The sequence below is a fragment of the Haliotis rufescens genome, unplaced genomic scaffold (genome assembly GCF_023055435.1).
Source record: "Haliotis rufescens isolate VD_foot unplaced genomic scaffold, xgHalRufe1.0.p SCAF_10, whole genome shotgun sequence".
NCBI lineage: Eukaryota > Metazoa > Mollusca > Gastropoda > Lepetellida > Haliotidae > Haliotis > Haliotis rufescens.
The window spans coordinates 25,573,150-25,592,552 of record NW_025963780.1 but is presented as its reverse complement, the minus strand read 5'-3'; the positions used below and the strand labels follow the sequence as shown (position 1 = coordinate 25,592,552).

Sequence of the window (19,403 nt, the reverse complement as noted above, 5' to 3'; positions counted from 1 at the left end):
TAAATATCTCTCTTATTAGTGAGGATTTTGGGTTGCGACCCCAAACATACACAACTTAGCTTCTTTATATTTTTTCTAAATTGGGTTATGAAAACACAATTTGCATTCATAAGATTTGTTGAATAACTGAAACACTTACAGCATAAGCTTTATTTTTAGCACGATGAAATTCTTCAAGAAATATCAGTTGAACGCAGAGCCCAAAGAACGATTCCGATCATACCACAAGCATTGAATCTAGGGAATTGGGGGTGGGGAGAGAGGGGGTGGGGGTGGGGGTATTCCCTCCAGTATTTTAGAAACCATGAGGGAAGGTCAATACTTCAAATAAAATAAAAATATATTATCAACTGGGCAGAAAAGGAAGATTTAAAAACAACTTAAAGTTTTATTAAAGCTGTTGTGACAGAAATATACCCACCATACTCATCAAGCTACGCAACAACTATCCAGTATATCTACAAAAGTATATAATTTCTGAAACTTAAGTGAGTGACTCAGTTACGTTAGGATTTTACGCCGCATCTAGAAATATTACAGCGATATCAAGGCTGGGTGGCGCGAGAAGAAGGCTTCACACAGTGTACCTATGTGCCAATTCGAACCCGGAACGTCGGTGTGCTGAGCCAGCGCTTTAACCACTAGGCTACCCTACCGGCCGAGTTCAGAGGGTGTGCGGGAGGCATAGTCGTCGTCCAGCAGACGCCGCAAATCGCTGTACAGATCCTTGGTTTATATTACCCTCCTCGTGGGTCTCACCACGACCTGAATCACCTCGGGGTTTTTCTCCCACATTAAGCTGACACGCCGTGATAAAACTGCAATACTGTATTCGCCATAATAAGATCCCCGGACGCTTAGAAAATTGACAAAGAGAGCGCTTATTGAACAACATACGAGCAAATCGAAATTCAGAGCTCGAGCGGTAGTGAATAAACCTATTTCAAACGTCGAGGAAACTAATCTTTTGCGACAATAGTATCTGGCCAATAACTCGACTGCTGTAGAAAATATGTTATATACACAGGACAATGTGGACTGTCATGAACATTCCCAGTCTTAGTAGGGGGCGCTTATTAAGATTACTTGCAGATTGGTCTAGAATTTGGTGAGGGGGCGTTTCTTGGATAAGAGGGATTAATACGTCGAATACGGTACTTTTATGTGTAGGAATCAGAGAGGTTTAAATCTAAAATCCTGAGGGGAAGTGTTGTGTCTAAATTATAAACCGAAGAAAGAAATTAAAAACAACCTTTATCAACAACTTTATGTTTCAAACTAACGTTCCGTGAATCTTAGGAAACGGGCGTAAAATATCTTCTGTCGTAAACAGGCACTTCAAAAGCAGATTTGTTTCTCAAAAGCAGTCGTTCATCAGCGCCCCTATACTCCACTAAACTGGTTCACTCACTGAGCTCCAGATACGAAGGTTGTCAGTTGGATTGGCGGAAATATAAACAAAACATTTGTCTTGTGACTCTACGTCATCCCGCATCATGAACAGTGTGTTTACATTCAAACTAAAACTTTAACGAGACATTCACTATGTGGCTTGATTTTGTATAAATAAAATCCCCGGGATAATGTAACATCCCTGTTCATGACATTTAACCCGACTTGCGAACAATAGGATGACGTGACTGAAGGTTTATAAAAGTTAAAACTAACTCACTTGTCGGGATGACGTCTATCAACCTTGCCTATCAGTTAATCAAAGGAAAAATGGAACAATAAGTTCCAACCAACTCATACGTGTACATTTTATTGTATTAGAGAATGTATTTGTCGCTTCCACACTGAATTAACACTGATCCACAAAAGTGTTACTAACGCTGTCACAGCTTACTACAGACCACCACTATAAAGCTGTCAGGGATAATCTACCGTAATAACACTGCTAGTGTTGACTACAAACATCCACGATAAAGGTGTCACTGCTTACTACAGACCACCACTATAAAGCTGTCAGGGATAATCTACCGTAATAACACTGCTAGTGTTGACTACAAACATCCACGATACAGGTGTCACAGCTTACTACAGACCACCACTATAAAGCTGTCATGGATAATCTACCGTAATAACACTGCTAGTGTTGACTACAAACATCCACGATACAGGTGTCACTGCTTACTACAGACCACCACTATAAAGCTGTCAGGGATAATCTACCGTAATAACACTGCTAGTGTTGACTACAAACATCCACGATACAGGTGTCACAGCTTACTACAGACCACCACTATAAAGCTGTCAGGGATAATCTACCGTAATAACACTGCTAGTGTTGACTACAAACATCCACGATACAGGTGTCACTGCTTACTACAGACCACCACTATAAAGCTGTCAGGGATAATCTACCGTAATAACACTGCTAGTGTTGACTACAAACATCCACGATACAGGTGTCACTGCTTACTACAGACCACCACTATAAAGCTGTCAGGGATAATCTACCGTAATAACACTGCTAGTGTTGACTACAAACATCCACGATACAGGTGTCACTGCTTACTACAGACCACCACTATACAGCTGTCAGGGATAACCTACCGTAATAACACTGCTAGTGTTGACTACAAACATCCACGATACAGGTGTCACTGCTTACTACAGACCACCACTATACAGCTGTCAGGGATAACCTACCGTAATAACACTGCTAGTGTTGACTACAAACATCCACGATAAAGGTGTCACTGCTTACTACAGACTATCGTATTAACGCTGTTGGTGTTATGTGTTTGTTTGTTTGTTTGTTGTTTAACGCCGCACTCAGCAATATTCCAGCTATATGACGAAGGCCTGTAAATAATCGAGTCTGGACCAGACAATCCAGTGATTGACATCATGAGCATCGATCCAAGCCATTGGCATACGATGACATGCATCAACCAAGTGAACGAGCCTGACCTCTCGATCCCGTTAGGCGCCTCTAACGCCTCTGACGACCTATTCTAACCCGGATCTTCACGGGTCTGTTGGTGTTGACTACAGACCACCTCGATAAAGGTGTCACTGTTTATTACAGACTACGTAATAACGCTGTTGGTGTTGACTACAGACCACCTCGATAAAGGTGTCACTGTTATTACAGACTACCGTAATAACGCTGTTGGTGTTGACTAAAGACCACCTCGATAAAGGTGTCACTGTTATTACAGACTACCGTAATAACGCTGTTGGTGTTGACTACAGATCACCCGATAAAGGTGATACTCTTTATTACAGACTGCCGTAATAACGCTGTTGGTGTTGACAATAGACCACCTCGATAAAGGTGTCACTGTTTATTACAGACTGCATAATAACGCTGTTGGTGTTGACTACAGACCACCCGATAAAGGTGATACTCTTTATTACAGACTACGTAATAACGCTGTTGGTGTTGACTATAGACCACCTCGATAAAGGTGTCACTGTTTATTACAGACTGCATAATAACGCTGTTGGTGTTGACTACAGACCACCCGATAAAGGTGATACTCTTTATTACAGACTACCGTAATAACGCTGTTGGTGTTGACTATAGACCACCTCGATAAAGGTGTCACTGTTTATTACAGACTGCATAATAACTCTGTTGGTGTTGACTATAGACCACCTCGATAAAGGTGATACTGTTTATTACAGACTACCGTAATAACGCTGTTGGTGTTGACTACAGACCACCTCGATAAAGGTGTCACTGTTTATTACAGTTTATTGTTTATTATCAACAATCTTAAGCAAAGCTACAATAAATAGATATGGACGATGTTTAACTTGTTTTGTTTTGGGAAAATAGTTATCGACAATCTTAAGCAAAGCTACAATAAATAGATAGGGACGATGTTTGTTTTGTTTTGGGTAAATAGTTATCGACAATCTTAAGCAAAGATGCAATAAATAGATATGGACGATGTTTGTTTTGTTTTGGGAAAAAAGTTATCGACAATCTTAAGCAAAGATACAAAAAATAGATAGGGGCGTTGTTTAACTTGTTTTGTTTTGGGAAAATGGTTATCGACAATCTTAAGCAAAGATACCAAAAATAGATAGGGGCGATGTTTAACTTGTTTTGTTTTTGGAAAATAGTTATCGACAATCTTAATCAATGCTACAATAAATAGATATGGGCGATGTTTAACTAGCTTTGTTTTGGGAAAATGGTTATCGACAATCTTAAGCAAAGATACAAAAAATAGATATGGGCGATGTTATACTTGTTTTGTTCTTGGAAAATAGTTATCTATAGTCTTAAGCAAAGCTACAATAAAGAGATATGGGCGATGTTTGTTTTGTTTTGGGAAAATGGTTATCGACAATCTTAAACAAAGCTACAATAAATAGATAGGGGCGATGTTTAACTTGTTTTGTTTTTGGTCTACTACAACTGAGTGAACAATATTCCAGCATTGGTCCTTGGGTCACCTGATAACGATCCACATCGTCGGAGCACGGCTACTAATTACCTCGTTAGTCGGTCCCCACAACCTTGGAGGACTGGTACCATTGTCTGCCCCGGAACCAATGGGCCAACTCCGTGCCTTGCACTGACCTTTCAATACACGCTGGATAAAGGATACTTTGTTGCAGGACAATAGGGATCATTATGACAGATCATTATGAGTCCGTCACCGTGGAGACTCTGCTGTTTGGTTTGTTCTTAATTGGTGGGTCAGAATATGTTATTGATGATTAACCACTTCCATAATCAACAAGAACTCTCTGCAAAAATAACAAAGACAAAACAAAAGCGACAAAACCCATTCTATAATGATAGAAATCGCCGCTAAAAGTTGAGTCGATTGTTCAATTCCAACTATATCATGTGCACGCGTCTATGCATTAGTATCAAATAGATGATAACCATATATTCGCGAAATGCTGCCCCACCGGTGACATCCGACACAAACACACGCAAAGGCAATTCAATTGTTCATCTGCAAAAATAACGGGAATATATGACACAAGTCAAAATAAGGAGTTGCATCAGACACCATTTTGGTCACTGAGACTTCTGGAAGTCTGTTTAACATTATATTGTGAATATCTTAGGATTGTTTTTCGATTAATTTTAGCTAATTTACTGATTTTTTCAAATTTAATTTACTTGTTTTCGTACTGTTTTATTAAGATGTTGCTAGATGTTTCGCTTATTGGTTGTGCAGTTGTTTGATTTTTGTTTGTTCAACATATAAATAAAAACAGTTGGTGATTGTCACTGATGTCGCAGACGTGGACACTAGGCCCTGGAACGTGGTCAGGCCTGTGCACGTGATTGAGGAAGACGTTATCTGGCATCTTCCTGGGCTCGTGGTACCTTTGACGTCATTGTTACCATCGTTGTCACAGTTATTCACGACAATGACGTATCTGGTGCTCATTATGCCTTCGAGGGCATGACATCCAACATATGTTATAGCAGTGTCTGACAGGGACGAGGAGGAGGAGGAGCGCTTGAAGCTGTAGTTCTGGATATATGTGATGTTGCAGTTGGAGACTCTGATGGAAGAGCCTGTGAAGGAAGAACTGGACAGTGGTGATGTTTGCGGTGTATAAGCGTATATTCTGAATATGTCATGACATCATCAAGGTTACAAATACATTTGGTCAACACAAATTGCATACAGTAGCTTGCTCATGGAGAAATGGTATACATGGCAAGTTGATATTGCCACAAACTACCGCGTGACTCACATCGAGTTGTTCCACTCTTCAGTATGAGCATTGCCGAGTTCCTGTAGTGTTTCCGGAAGGACAGGACGCCCTTAGAGGGGGATCTGCAGCTAGTTCCACACGTGTTCGATATGGATGAGGTCTGATGACCGGGCTGGCCACTCGATGCCTCCTGCTATGGTCTTCTGCTCTGAATAGACATCAATCACCCTGGTGCGACGAGGTCGTGTGTCATCGTCTATGAGGATGAAGTCCGGTCCGATTGCACCAGCACACGATCTCACGTACACATCCAGAATGCCATCCTTGTAGAGCACACCTGCCACCTTGACCCGCTGTAGGACACGGGGATTGGTTCTTGCATCTTCCTGAGGCAAGAGAGTTAACTGACTATAAAAGCTCAGTTTCCACCCTTGCCGAACTTGGCTGGTATTATGGAGTTAGATGTTGGCTGGACTAACGAGTTTTGGCATAGTCCAATCAAAATCGCGCAATGGAATCGAAATCCGGTTCGTAAATAGTCATGCAGATTTCGGTCGACTGCAGGATTTGTAAAACATGTGCACCGTCAACTCGTTGTCAAGAGATATTTTCCAAATCTTTTCAAGACCCGTTTTATCACAATATAGATACTGATTATCGATCAGATCGTCTTGACATGGCGCCGCCATTTTGTTTGAAACAAATGTAAGTGATACGTGAGGTAGCATATAATTGGTCCATATGATAGAGAAATAAAAGGGACATAACTCGTAATAGCCACTGGTGGCTCTACGATCGAGCCCAGGAATTCCAGTCTAGTTCGGCAAGGGTGGAAACTGGACATTTGTAGTCAGTTAACTCTCTTGCCTCGGGAAAATGAGTTTTTGCAGCTCCACTGATCCCAACCCAAATCATGACTGAACCCATTCCACAGTGGGCATGTTCTGTAACGTTGGAGTTCTGAAATCAGAAATCTCCTTGTCTACGCCACAGTAGGGCACGACTATCTATGAAGTCTAGACAGTATTTCGATTCATCAGTGGAAAGTACTGGAGCCAAGTCCGGTCTGTCCAAAAGTGTCTTCATGTGATGCTGCGCCAGTGGGATACGAATGCATGCCTTCCATCACCAGAGACCAGCCTATCGGAGACGATTACGCACCGTCTGAGTGGAAAGGTTAACGCCACTAGTGTTCCTCTGGTCATTTCTGAGTGTGGTGGCAGTGACGAGGTGATGATGTCTTGCTGCAATTAAGAGAAACCTGTCTTCCCGTTGTGTGGAGGAACGCTGTCGACCACCTGCATGTCGACCACCTGCTGGGTAGCTGATCCAAACGTCTGGAATCGATTCCATGCCCTGCTGATCACACTATGGCTAACACCAAAGACTGGTTGTCCGTCAAGAATGGATTTCAAGAGTGGATTAACTTAAGGGGGCGTGAAGAGCGATATTAGAATAAACTAAGGAGACGCCAATAATGGAATGTACAACAGGGACGCCAAAAGGGGAATAAACAAGAGGAATGCCAAGAGTGAAATAACGAAGTGGGCGCCAACAGTGGAATAAACTAACATGTCGCGAGTTTAATTATTCTGGCGAGTTGTAGGATGGAAGCTTTTGAAAAGCAGTTAAATACCATCTTCTTCACTTCTATAATTTCAGGGGGCACTGGTGGCCCAGCCGTCTAAGGCGCCGCGATTCGCTGGGCAGAGTTGCGTCCCTTGGGCACGCCAGAAACCTATGATTGTGGGTTCGAATCTCGGTTCGCCCCGATTATGTTTCAAGGTTTGTCAGCACCATACCTGGGCTCGTGGGTTTCACCGATGTGGTAAACGTCTGGGACCTGCATCACTTCAGGCTTTCCTCGATATAACTGGAATACTGTTAAAAGCGGCGTTAAAGCAAACTCACTCACTCACTTTTTGTCCAAATGGTGAACTGAGATGATATTGAATAACGAACACCTTGTCATCAAGACGTGGAGATTTTACTGAAGCTTCAGTCATTCAGGCTGATCTTCATGCCCAATAAATAAGGTTAGAGCACGTGGACCGAGACAAATGTTTTTATCGTGGAAATAGACTGATCAAAGCTGGGCACCTCACGTTTAAGCAACATTGTTTCGATAACCGTACTCGTATTCAAAAAAAAAATGTTGAAAAAGAAAAATGTTGTCTGTGCCTTTCGCACGTGCGATATTTGGCGACACGGGTTATACAATACCCCAGTTGAACACATTTATCATTCATCGACCCAGTTCAGCACATTTATCATTCACCGACCCAGTTGAGCACATTTATCATTCACCGTCCAAGTTCAGCACATTTTCAATCATCGGCCGAGTCAAGCACATTTATCATTCACCGACCTAGTTCAGCACATTTATCATTCGCCGACCCAGTTGAGCACATTTATCATTCACCGGCCCAGTTGAGCACATTTATCATTCACCGGCCCAGTTGAGCACATTTATCAAATACCAGCCAAATTCAGCATATTTTCAATCACGTCCCAGTTGTGCAAATTTATCAATCACCGGCCAAGTTCAGCACATTCATCAATCACCGGCCAAGTTGAAAACATTTCTCATTCACCGACCCAGTTCAGCACATTTATCATTCACCGGCCCGGTATCAAATACCAGCCAAATTCAGCACATTTTCAATCACGGGTCCAGTTGAGCACATTTATTAATCACGGGTCCAGTTGAGCACAGGGCAACAATTCAGTTTAGTTCTATTACTTTTATTCAGCATAAAGGCCACACGGCCGACAGGTGATGATATATCGTTAAAGTATAATAATAATGTTAAGTTTCAGCAGGTTGCGACTCCGCACTGGCCGCCGTGACGTCGTCGTTGTTGTCAGACGGCATCGGAGCAACGTACATGTTGATAAACTCCTCGAAGCTCAGTCTCCAGTCGCCATCTTTATCCCAGTCTCTGATGAACTCCCGGAGTTCCTCCTCCGTCACGGATCCACGCATGGCGTTCTTCAACTCGTAGAACGAGACGTACCCGTCTTTGTTCTTATCGTAGGCCCGGAACAATCGCCGCAACTCAGCCGCCCTGAAACAGCAGAAAGTGAGTGATATCCCGCTTTCAGCGGTATTTCATTTACTGCACGACGTGCAGCTTAATCAACCGATCAAGACAAGACAAATAGGCCAGAAAATAATGTGCTCTTGGCAGTGTGCTGAAACCATGAGAATGGTAAGAATCAGTGTTATAGAAAGATTGAACTTAGCTTACTGAATATATTGTTATATATTACTGTTCCACATTGTGCTCTTAGCATAATATACTCACACACTCACTCACTCATAAAATAATCATACATACATACATACATACATACATACATACATACATACATACATACATACACACATACACACAAACACACACACTCAAACACAACACACACAAACACAAAACACATACACACACAAAGCACACATACACAAAAAGGTGAGGTGAAATGGGGTTTAACGGCGCGTCCAAGATTATTGCACTTATATAGCGAAGTGCATGCACGTGTGTGTGTGTGTGTGTGTGTGGCTGCTTGTACTAGCCCGGACTGATGCCGATTTATAGTGCTAGCTCACTGAGATACCATGCCGCAGTTTAACATGAATACCCCATTCAGACACAGTATACTGACTCCGAGCAGACCAGTCCTTGTTTTAGCCCCTTAATGCCGAGCGCCAGACAGGGTAACAACAAGTACCATCTTTTAACGTCTTTTGGTATGACGCGGTCGGGGATCGAACCCCGGGCCTTCCGCTCTCCGGGCGGACGCTCTACCACTAGACCACGAAGACGGTCCCATACATAAAAAACACACACTCAAACACAACACACACAACACACACAAACACAAAACACACATACACACACAAAGCACACATACACAGAAAACACACACACACACACACACACGCACGCACACACGCACACACACGAAAAGCACGCACATACAGCCTTAAAACACAGATACAACACACAACAATTGAATATGATTCAAAAGGGTTTCGCACCAGCACAAACATGCACGCAAATCAACTACACTATTATGCATAGAATTATATAACCTAATGAGTAGAACACAAATATACCAATTCCTAACCAAATATTTGAAACTAGCCTTGTTAAAGCGTTCGCTCGTCTCGCCGTAGACCCGGGTTTGATTCGATCCCGACATGGGTACAATGTGTGAAGCCCATTTCTGGTGTCCCCTGCCGTGATATTGCTAGAATATTGCTAAAAGCGGCGTAAAATCATACTCACTCATTCACTCACTATAAGCACATTTACTTTGAATGAGCTGAGTCGGGTGGCACCGCCCCCGATATGGCGGCCAGGAACTCTTCCAGGGTCAGTTTCCAACTCCCGTCTTCGTCGTGACTGACGAAAGCCTGAAATAGGAATCATGATCCATTTCATTAAACATTCAATTCCACAGGACGCATACAAACAACGGAGACAAATGCACCCAAAATAATCAAAGGGCATATGAGTGAGTGAGTGACATCGTTCAGCGCAATAATGCAACAGAAGTCTCGATTTTTTCTAATATAAGATAATTCGAAACATTTCTAATATACAGCTGACCCGTTCTAAATACACAGAGGCAATTACGATTGCCACGACACAAGGTTAACGGTCATCAGCTCAAACTACCTACGTAACCAGGTTCTGTATGCACAGCCGGACAGTGACCTCGGCCTTTGAACTTCCGTCGGGGGCACCGACGCTTCAGTACGATGCCAAGATCCGGATTTCTCCCAGAGGAAATAACAGGGCACGGGTGGCCCAGTACGTCTAAGGCGCCGCGATTCGCTGCACAGAGTTGCGTCCCTTGGACACGCCAGAAACCTATGATTGTGGGTTCGAATCCCGGTTCGCCCCGATTATGTTTCTAGGTTTGTCAGCACCATATCCCTGCTCGTGGGTCTCACCGAATTGGTAAACGTCTGAGACCTGCATCACTTCGGGCTTTCCTCCCACATTAAGCTGACACGCCGCGATATGACTGGAATACTGTTAAAAGCGGCGTTAAACCCAACTCACTCACTTACTCTGGTATCCTCGACGTGATATTGCTGGAATATTGCTAAAAGCGGCGTAAAACCATACTCACTCACTCACTCTGTGAAAGGATCATTTAGTTCAAATCAATTATCACTTTTATCTGAATCAGAATTTCCCCATATTGGTTGACCAGAGTTACAGTTCAACAGATTATGAAATGTTCAAACCATTTCTCCACTGTTATATTTGGAGTAGGATTAAGAATTACTCTGGACGACTGTAGCACGTTTGACGTTTGATGGCCATGTATTGAAACACTAAGTTTTTCTCTCTGTCTTGTCATATTGTTCTCTCCATTTTTTTATAATATGAATATCGATAGATTTCAGTTAGACCAGACCCTGTTAATCCGGACACCCTACATTTCGGACCACCACTGCTGGGGACGCACGATACAGAACTGATAGTACTGATCCCGGTTAGAATTGGAGTCCCAAGCAACCGCTGCAGGTCGTGTGAGGTGACTTAGTGGATCGGGTGGTCAGTCCCGGTGACTTGGTTGATTGAGTGGCATCGTACACCGCCGGTGTGACTCGATGTTCACAATATCACTCACTGGATTGTCTGGTGAAACTGCAGCATGGTATCTCACTGGGCTACCACTATAAACCCCGAGTGCGAAATCGGCACCTCCGGAAGCGCTCGTTAAATCTCCAACAACATCATCATCATCAATTAAAAACCTGGCCTTATTCCGGACCAGTACAAGGCCATGTCAGTATAACTGAACCCCGTTTCACCTCACACCATCGTGACTGACCAGGCATTACCTGTATGACGTCTTTAGGAAGTCTATGGCCACATTTGTCTAGCAGCTTCTCGCAGTTTTCCAAGGACAGACAGCCGCTCCCATCACCGTCAGTCTCATCTACCTGCAACATCACATACCGCTCTTACTGAGAGGCAAGATGGCCAGCATGGCAGACATACTTGTGGACTACTTAATGATGTGTCATCGCGTGATCAGTATCAAATGTGTGTAAGTATGCAAGCATTATGTGTCAACAGTTCCAGTTAGCTAGTACATACTAGTTTAATTATACTCTCCTGGGTACTTTTCTTCACTTATACGCATACTCTTCTAGGTAGTATACTTCAGTTATACCCATACTCTCCTTTGTAGTATACTTCAGTTATACCCATATTCTCCTTTGTAGTATACTTCGGTTACACTCTCCCTGGTGGTATACTTCTGTTATACCCATACTCTCCTAGGTAGTATACTTCAGTTATACCCATACTCTCCTAGATAGTATGCTTCAGTTATACCCATACTCTCATAGGTAGTATACTTCAGTTATACCCATACTCTCCTAGGTAGTATATTTCAGTTATACCCAAACTCTCCCTGGTAGTATACTTCAGTTATACCTAAACTCTCCCTGGTAGTATACTTCAGTTATACCCATACTCTCCTAGGAAGTATGCTTCAGTTATACCCATACTCTCCTAGGTAGTATGCTTCAGTTATACCCATACTCTCCCTGGTAGTATACTTCAGTTATACCTAAACTCACCCTAGTAGTATACTTCAGTTATACCCATACTCTCCTAGGTAGAATACTTCAATTATACCCATACTCTCCTACATAGTATGCTTCAGTTATACCCATACTCTCCCTGGTAGTATACTTCAGTTATACCCATACTCCCCTAGGTAGTATATTTCAGTTATACCCAAACTCTCCCTGGTAGTATACTTCAGTTATACCTAAACTCTCCTAGGTAGTATACTTCAGTTATACACATACTCCCCTAGGTAGAATACTTCAATTATACCCATACTCTCCTAGATAGTATGCTTCAGTTATACCCATACTCTCCCTGGTAGTATACTTCAGTTATACCCATACTCTCCTAGGTAGAATACTTCAATTATACCCATACTCTCCTAGATAGTATGCTTCAGTTATACCCATACTCTCCCTGGTAGTATACTTCAGTTATACCCATACTCTCCTAGGTAGTATATTTCAGTTATACCCAAACTCTCCCTTGTAGTATACTTCAGTTATACCTAAACTCTCCTGGTAGTATACTTCAGTTATACACATACTCTCCTAGGTAGAATACTTCAGTTATACCCATACTCTCCTAGGTAGTATGCTTCAGTTATACCCATACTCTCCTTTGTAGTATACTTCAGTTTTACCCATATTCTCCTTTGTAGTATTCTTCAGTTATACCTATACTCTCCCTTATAGTATACTTCAGTTACACTCTCCCTGGTGGTATACTTCAGTTATTACCATACTCTCCTAGGTAGTATACTTCAGTTATACCCATACTCTCCCTTATAGTATACTTCGGTTAAACTCTCCTTGGTGGTATACTTCAGTTATACCAATACTCTCCTAGGTAGTATACTTCAGTTATACCCATACTCTCCTAGGTAGTATGCTTCAGTTATACCCATACTCTCCTAGGTAGTATATTTCAGTTATACCCAAACTCTCCCTGGTAGTATACTTCAGTTATACCTAAACTCTCCCTGGTAGTATACTTCAGTTATACCCATACTCTCCTAGGTAGTATGCTTCAGTTATACCCATACTCTCCTAGGTAGTATGCTTCAGTTATACCCATACTCTCCCTGGTAGTATACTTCACTTATACCTAAACTCACCCTGGTAGTATACTTCAGTTATACCCATACTCTCCTAGGTAGAATACTTCAATTATACCAATATTCTCCTACATAGTATGCTTCAGTTATACCCATACTCTCAATGGTAGTATACTTCAGTTATACCCATGCTCTCCTAGGTAGTATATTTCAGTTATACCCAAACTCTCCCTGGTAGTATACTTCAGTTATACCTAAACTCTCCTGGTAGTATACTTCAGTTATACACATACTCTCCTAGGTAGAATACTTCAATTATACCCATACTCTCCTAGGTAGCATGCTTCAGTTATACTCATACGCTCCCTGGTAGTATACTTCAGTTATACCCATACTCTCCTTGTTAGTATATTTCAGTTACACATACTCTCCCTGGCAGTATACTTCAGTTATACCCATACTCTCCTAGGTAGTATGCTTCAGTTATGCCCATACTCTCCTAGGTAGTATACTTCAGTTATACCCATACTCTCCCTGGTAGTATACTTCAGTTACACATATTATATCCTAGGTAGTATGCTTCAGTTATACCCATACTCTCCCTGGTAGTATACTTCAGTTATATCCATACACTCCTAGGTAGTATATTTCAGTTATACCCAAACTCCCCCTGGTAGTATAATTCAGTTATACCTAAACTCTCCCAGGTAGTATATTTCAGTTATACCCATACTCTCCCTGGTAGTATACCTCAGTTATACCAATACTCTCCCTGTTAGTATACTTCAGTTATACCCATACTCTCCCTGTTACTATACTTCTGGTATACCCATACACTCCTAGATAGTATACTTTAGATATACACATACTCTCCTCGGTAGTATACTTAGGTTATACCCATACTATCCAAGGTAGTATACTTTAGTTATACCCATACTCTCCTAGGTAGTATACTTCAGGAATATCCATACTCTTCCTGGTTGTATACTTCAGGTATATCCATACTCTCCTAGGTAGTACACTTCAGGAATATCCATACTCTCCTCGGTAGCATACTTCAGGAATATCCTTACACTCCTCGGTAGCATACTTCAGGACTATCCTTACTCTCCTCGGTAGCATACTTCAGGACTATCCATACTCTGCTCGGGTGTATACTTCAGGTATATCCATACTCTCCTCGGGTGTATACTTCAGGAATATCCATACTCTCCTCGTGTGTATACTTCAGGTAAATCCATACTCTCCTCGGGTGTAAACTATAGGTATATCCATACTCTCCTCGGGTGTATACTTCAGGCATATCCATACTCTCCTCGGGTGTATACTTCAGGAATATCCATACTCTCCTCGAAAGCATACTTCAGGAAAATCCATACTCTCCTCGAAAGCATACTTCAGGAATATCCATACTCTCCTCGGCGGCATACTTCAGGTATATCTATACTCTCCTCGGGTGTATACTTCAGGTATATCCATACTCTCCTCGGGTGTAAACTATAGGTATATCCATACTCTCCTCGTGTGTATACTTCCGGTAAATCCATTCTCTCCTCGGGTGTATACTCCAGGTATATCCATACTCTTCTTTGGTGTATACTTCAGGTATATCCATACTCTCCTTGGGTGTAAACTTCAGGTATATCCATACTCTCCTCGATAGCATACTTCAGGAATATACATACTCTCCTCGGTAGCATACTCAAGGAATATCCATACTCTCCTCGGTAGTATACTTCAGGTATATCCATACTCTCCTCGGGTGAATACTTTAGGTATATCCATACTCTTCTCGGGTGTATACTTCAGGAATATCCATACTCTCCTCGGGTGTATACTTCAGGAATATCCATTTTCTGCTCGGATGTGTAAGTTAGTTATACCCCTACTCTGCTCGGTTGTGTAAGTTAGTTATGCCCCTACTCTGCTCGGTTGTGTAAGTTAGTTATGCCCCTACTCTGCTCGAATGTGTAAGTTAGTTATACCCCTACTCTGCTCGGATGTATAAGTTAGTTATGCCCCTACTCTGCTCGGATGGGTAAGTTAGTTATGCCCCTACTCTGCTCGGATGTGTAAGTTAGTTATGCCCCTACTCTGCTCGGATGTGTAAGTTAGTTATACCCCTACTCTGCTCGGTTGTGTAAGTTAGTTATGCCCCTACTCTGCTCGGATGTGTAAGTTAGTTATGCCCCTACTCTGCTCGGATGTGTAAATTAGTTATACCCCTACTCTGCTCGGTTGTGTAAATTAGTTATGCCCCTACTCTGCTCGGATGTGTAAGTTAGTTATACCCCTACTCTGCTCGGATGTGTAAGTTAGTTATACCCCTACTCTGCTCGGATGTATAAGTTAGTTATGCCCCTATTCTGCTCGGATGTGTAAGTTAGTTATACCCCTACTCTGCTCGGATGTATAAGTTAGTTATGCCCCTACTCTGCTCGGATGTGTAAGTTAGTTATACCCCTACTCTGCTCGGATGTGTAAGTTAGTTATACCCCTACTCTGCTCGGTTGTGTAAGTTAGTTATACCCCTACTCTGCTCGGATGTGTAAGTTAGTTATGCCCCTACTCTGCTCGGATGTGTAAGTTAGTTATACCCCTACTCTGCTCGGATGTGTAAGTTAGTTATGCCCCTACTCTGCTCGGATGTGTAAGTTAGTTATGCCCCTACTCTGCTCGGATGTGTAAGTTAGTTATACCCCTACTCTGCTCGGATGTGTAAGTTAGTTATGCCCCTACTCTGCTCGGTTGTGTAAGTTAGTTATGCCCCTACTCTGCTCGGATGTGTAAGTTAGTTATACCCCTACTCTGCTCGGATGTGTAAGTTAGTTATACCCCTACTCTGCTCGGTTGTGTAAGTTAGTTATACCCCTACTCTGCTCGGATGTATTAGTTAGTTATGCCCCTACTCTGCTCGGATGTGTAAGTTAGTTATGCCCCTACTCTGCTCGGATGTGTAAGTTAGTTATACCCCTACTCTGCTCGGATGTGTAAGTTAGTTATACCCCTACTCTGCTCGGATGTATAAGTTAGTTATACCCCTACTCTGCTCGGTTGTGTGAGGTACAACTTGTATTGCTGTTTGATATTTTAGTTAATCTATTTGTTGGTGTATCTTTTGCTACGATATCTTGCCCTTCCCAGTTACAGATCACTTGGTTGATGATTGTATCAGTATCTTTATCGAAACATCATAATGGAAGAATAAAAAAGTCCTTAAGTCAACCCTGAGATCTGGATGAGAATCAAGACACATACTGCTGCTTCTTGCAATACTGAAATGTTTGGGTCTTCGTACTGATTCACCTTTCAGTGAATATTAACCTGATTAATGTTACAAAATCAACATATACAATGTGGCGATACATTGAAAATATGCAGTAACTGAATTGTGCGCCGTTTGAAATCGCAAATATATATAGTTTACAGTACCGTATCACAGTTTATGCAAAATTATTGAAACGAATTTCAAGGAATGTTCCCTGTAACTGATAAGCGACGGACGACGGATGCACGGGTGAATGGCGGACATCCGGCTGGCATTGTCCCGCGTCGTGTTTTGGGAGAAACCATATGAATTTGAGAATGTTTGCTGAATCCAGAATGTATAAAACTTTCTGTAAAACCACATACTTGAAATTCATGTTTCCACTGAGAGTGGTTTCAAGTGTCCACCAGGAAGGTGGCTGTTTCACCTTCACTATGACCTTCGCCTACAACTGTAAGAGGCGACTAACGGGATCGGTGGTCAGGCTCGATGACTTGGTTGATGCATGTCATCGTATCCCAATTGCCTGGATCGATGCGCATGACGTCAATCACTGGATTGTCTGGTCCAGACTCGATTACTTACAGACCGTCGTCACCTAGCTGGAATATTGCTGAGTGTGGCGTTAAACAAACCAACCAAACAAATCATTTTTAGATCCACGTATGGATTAAGAGAGACCTAACAAACTCTCCGCAAGACTGTATGACAAGAGGGATGACTTCAACTTTACAACAGTCAACTTTCCCTCTATGTCGAGCAATATTCCAGTAGCTACAGCTTTCAATGTCTACATTTCACAGCTTTTGAGGTACAATCGACCATGCTCTTTCGACGAAGAGCGCCATACGACTCATGCTCAAAAGTTTTATTTAAGTTCTTCGATCAAGGTTACAACATTCAAGGACTCAGTAAAACTTTCAAAAAGTTTTATTTTATGATATACATGTGAAGGACTTTTCCAAATTTGTCGCATCAGTATAAAATGAATTCCAAAGCAAGTCCTTACTGTGACTTGTACCATACGTCTCCATGTTTTTCAGGTGAACAATTGACTTGCCTTTGCGTGTGTTTGTGACGCGAACCCCTGGGATCATAAATATGTGATAGTGATTCGTAAACACAAGTTCAAGATATAGTTGTAATCGTAGAGTCGACTCAGCTTTTAGAAGAGATTTCTTATGAACATGGAAAGTGCTTTTGCCGCTTTTATTTGTATAACGAGTAGTGTTGGTATGTTATAAGTCTGACTAAACGTACCATGATTTTCACAAAACGCACCATCTAGTTATAAATAGGTAAATGAACATGGGCGGATACAGAGGGGGGTGCCCCGCTTCCCCTCCCCCCCCCCCCCCCCCCCCCCCCCCTTTTTATTTCGAAAAAAATCTTTATTTCTGTATAAATTACCACCATAGACAATACATAGATCTTAATTGTGCACCCCCCTTTTCAAAGAAGCTGTATCCGCCCATGATGAATATCATACAATTTAATATGTATCGGGATATTTAAATGTGCAATGCGTCAGACAACAATCTGCAAACGTTGATTTGTTTTTGAATTTAACGTTCCTGAAATATCACCCAAAGAAAATAAATCAGTCAAAACGTCGTAATTTATATCCTTAATAATCACAGAGGCCACAAGCCCCTTTTAAAGATGTCGATCATTAATACGCTTACCTGGTGGAAGAACTCCGTGTATAGTTTCACCTCCTGACGAGATAGGGTCGCCATTGCACGCAAGTACTGCTACTTTTACAGTGACATCGCACGTCTCAACTGCTTTTTATAAATCTTATAAAATATGCGTGTGAACATCAGCTCCAACGTCCACTAAAATATCGTGATGCGTAGGACTGGATCACGTGACTGTTGAAGCGCTGACTTCCTGCATCTGTTGGCCTCTGACTTTACTTCCGGTCCGCGTGCCGCCGGATTGTACAATAATATCGTGTGTGGGGGTAATACAGCTTCATTAAACACAGCACTAGGAGTTTACAGTTTCAAGGGAATTTTCTGTAATGAAATAACTAACTCGAGACATATAGGGAGTTACTCCTAGCAGTTTGACATCTCTCATTTATTTGTGTTATTTAACGTCTTGTTAATGTCTTCTTGTATTTATCCGTATAGGATTTGTGAGTAAATACTTCGTTTTCGTCCCGCATAATGTTTGTCCTTTAAACCAAATTAATTGACATTACCTCTTTAATATGGTGGCCGAGAAGGGACATCGCATTGTCGCCTTCAATTACCGTCGCGAGAAAGCGATAACACGAGGCGAGAAAGCGAAAGCACGAGACGAGAAAGCGATAGCACGAGGCGAGAAAGCGGTAGCACGAGACGAGAAAGCGGTAGCACGAGACGAGAAAGCGATAGCACGAGACGAAAAAGCTATAACACGTGACGAGAAAGCGATAGCACGAGACGAGATAGCGACAACACGAGACGAGAAAGCGATAGCACGAAACGAGATAGCCACAACACGAGGCGAGAAAGCGACAGAGCGAGAAAGCGATACAGGGAGAAAGCGATGTTTCCCATAATGCCGTACATTATAAAGGATTTTGCTGATTTTCAGTGATCCATGCCTATAATTTGCATTGCCATTTTGCCTTGTATGCCTAGAATCTTTTAACATTTTGTTGTAGATAAATTTGTTAGATAGATACAGAATGCTATGTCGTTTCTTTTGTATACACGCATGTGTTTACTTTCTTGTATTGAAGTATGTTAACAAGATTCACATACACATTTTTTTGCGAAACTTATTTACCCCTTTCATGGGAGTTACTAGTTCTATGCCTAACGCGCCCCATGCAAAA

The 19,403-nt window shown here is 42.1% G+C and overlaps 1 protein-coding gene across 1 annotated transcript; it reads right to left on the bottom strand.

The window, feature by feature from the left end:
* Positions 1-8,375: 8,375 nt before the first annotated feature.
* LOC124117127 (troponin C, skeletal muscle-like) lies at positions 8,376-18,443 on the bottom strand. Its single transcript, XM_046478863.2, has 4 exons — positions 18,259-18,443; positions 11,510-11,611; positions 9,963-10,063; positions 8,376-8,714 (listed from the first exon to the last, which is right to left on the bottom strand). Exons 1-4 carry the CDS (start codon positions 18,310-18,312, stop codon positions 8,456-8,458), a joined length of 516 nt encoding a protein of 171 aa, XP_046334819.2. The 5' UTR covers positions 18,313-18,443; the 3' UTR covers positions 8,376-8,455.
* Positions 18,444-19,403: the final 960 nt, after the last annotated feature.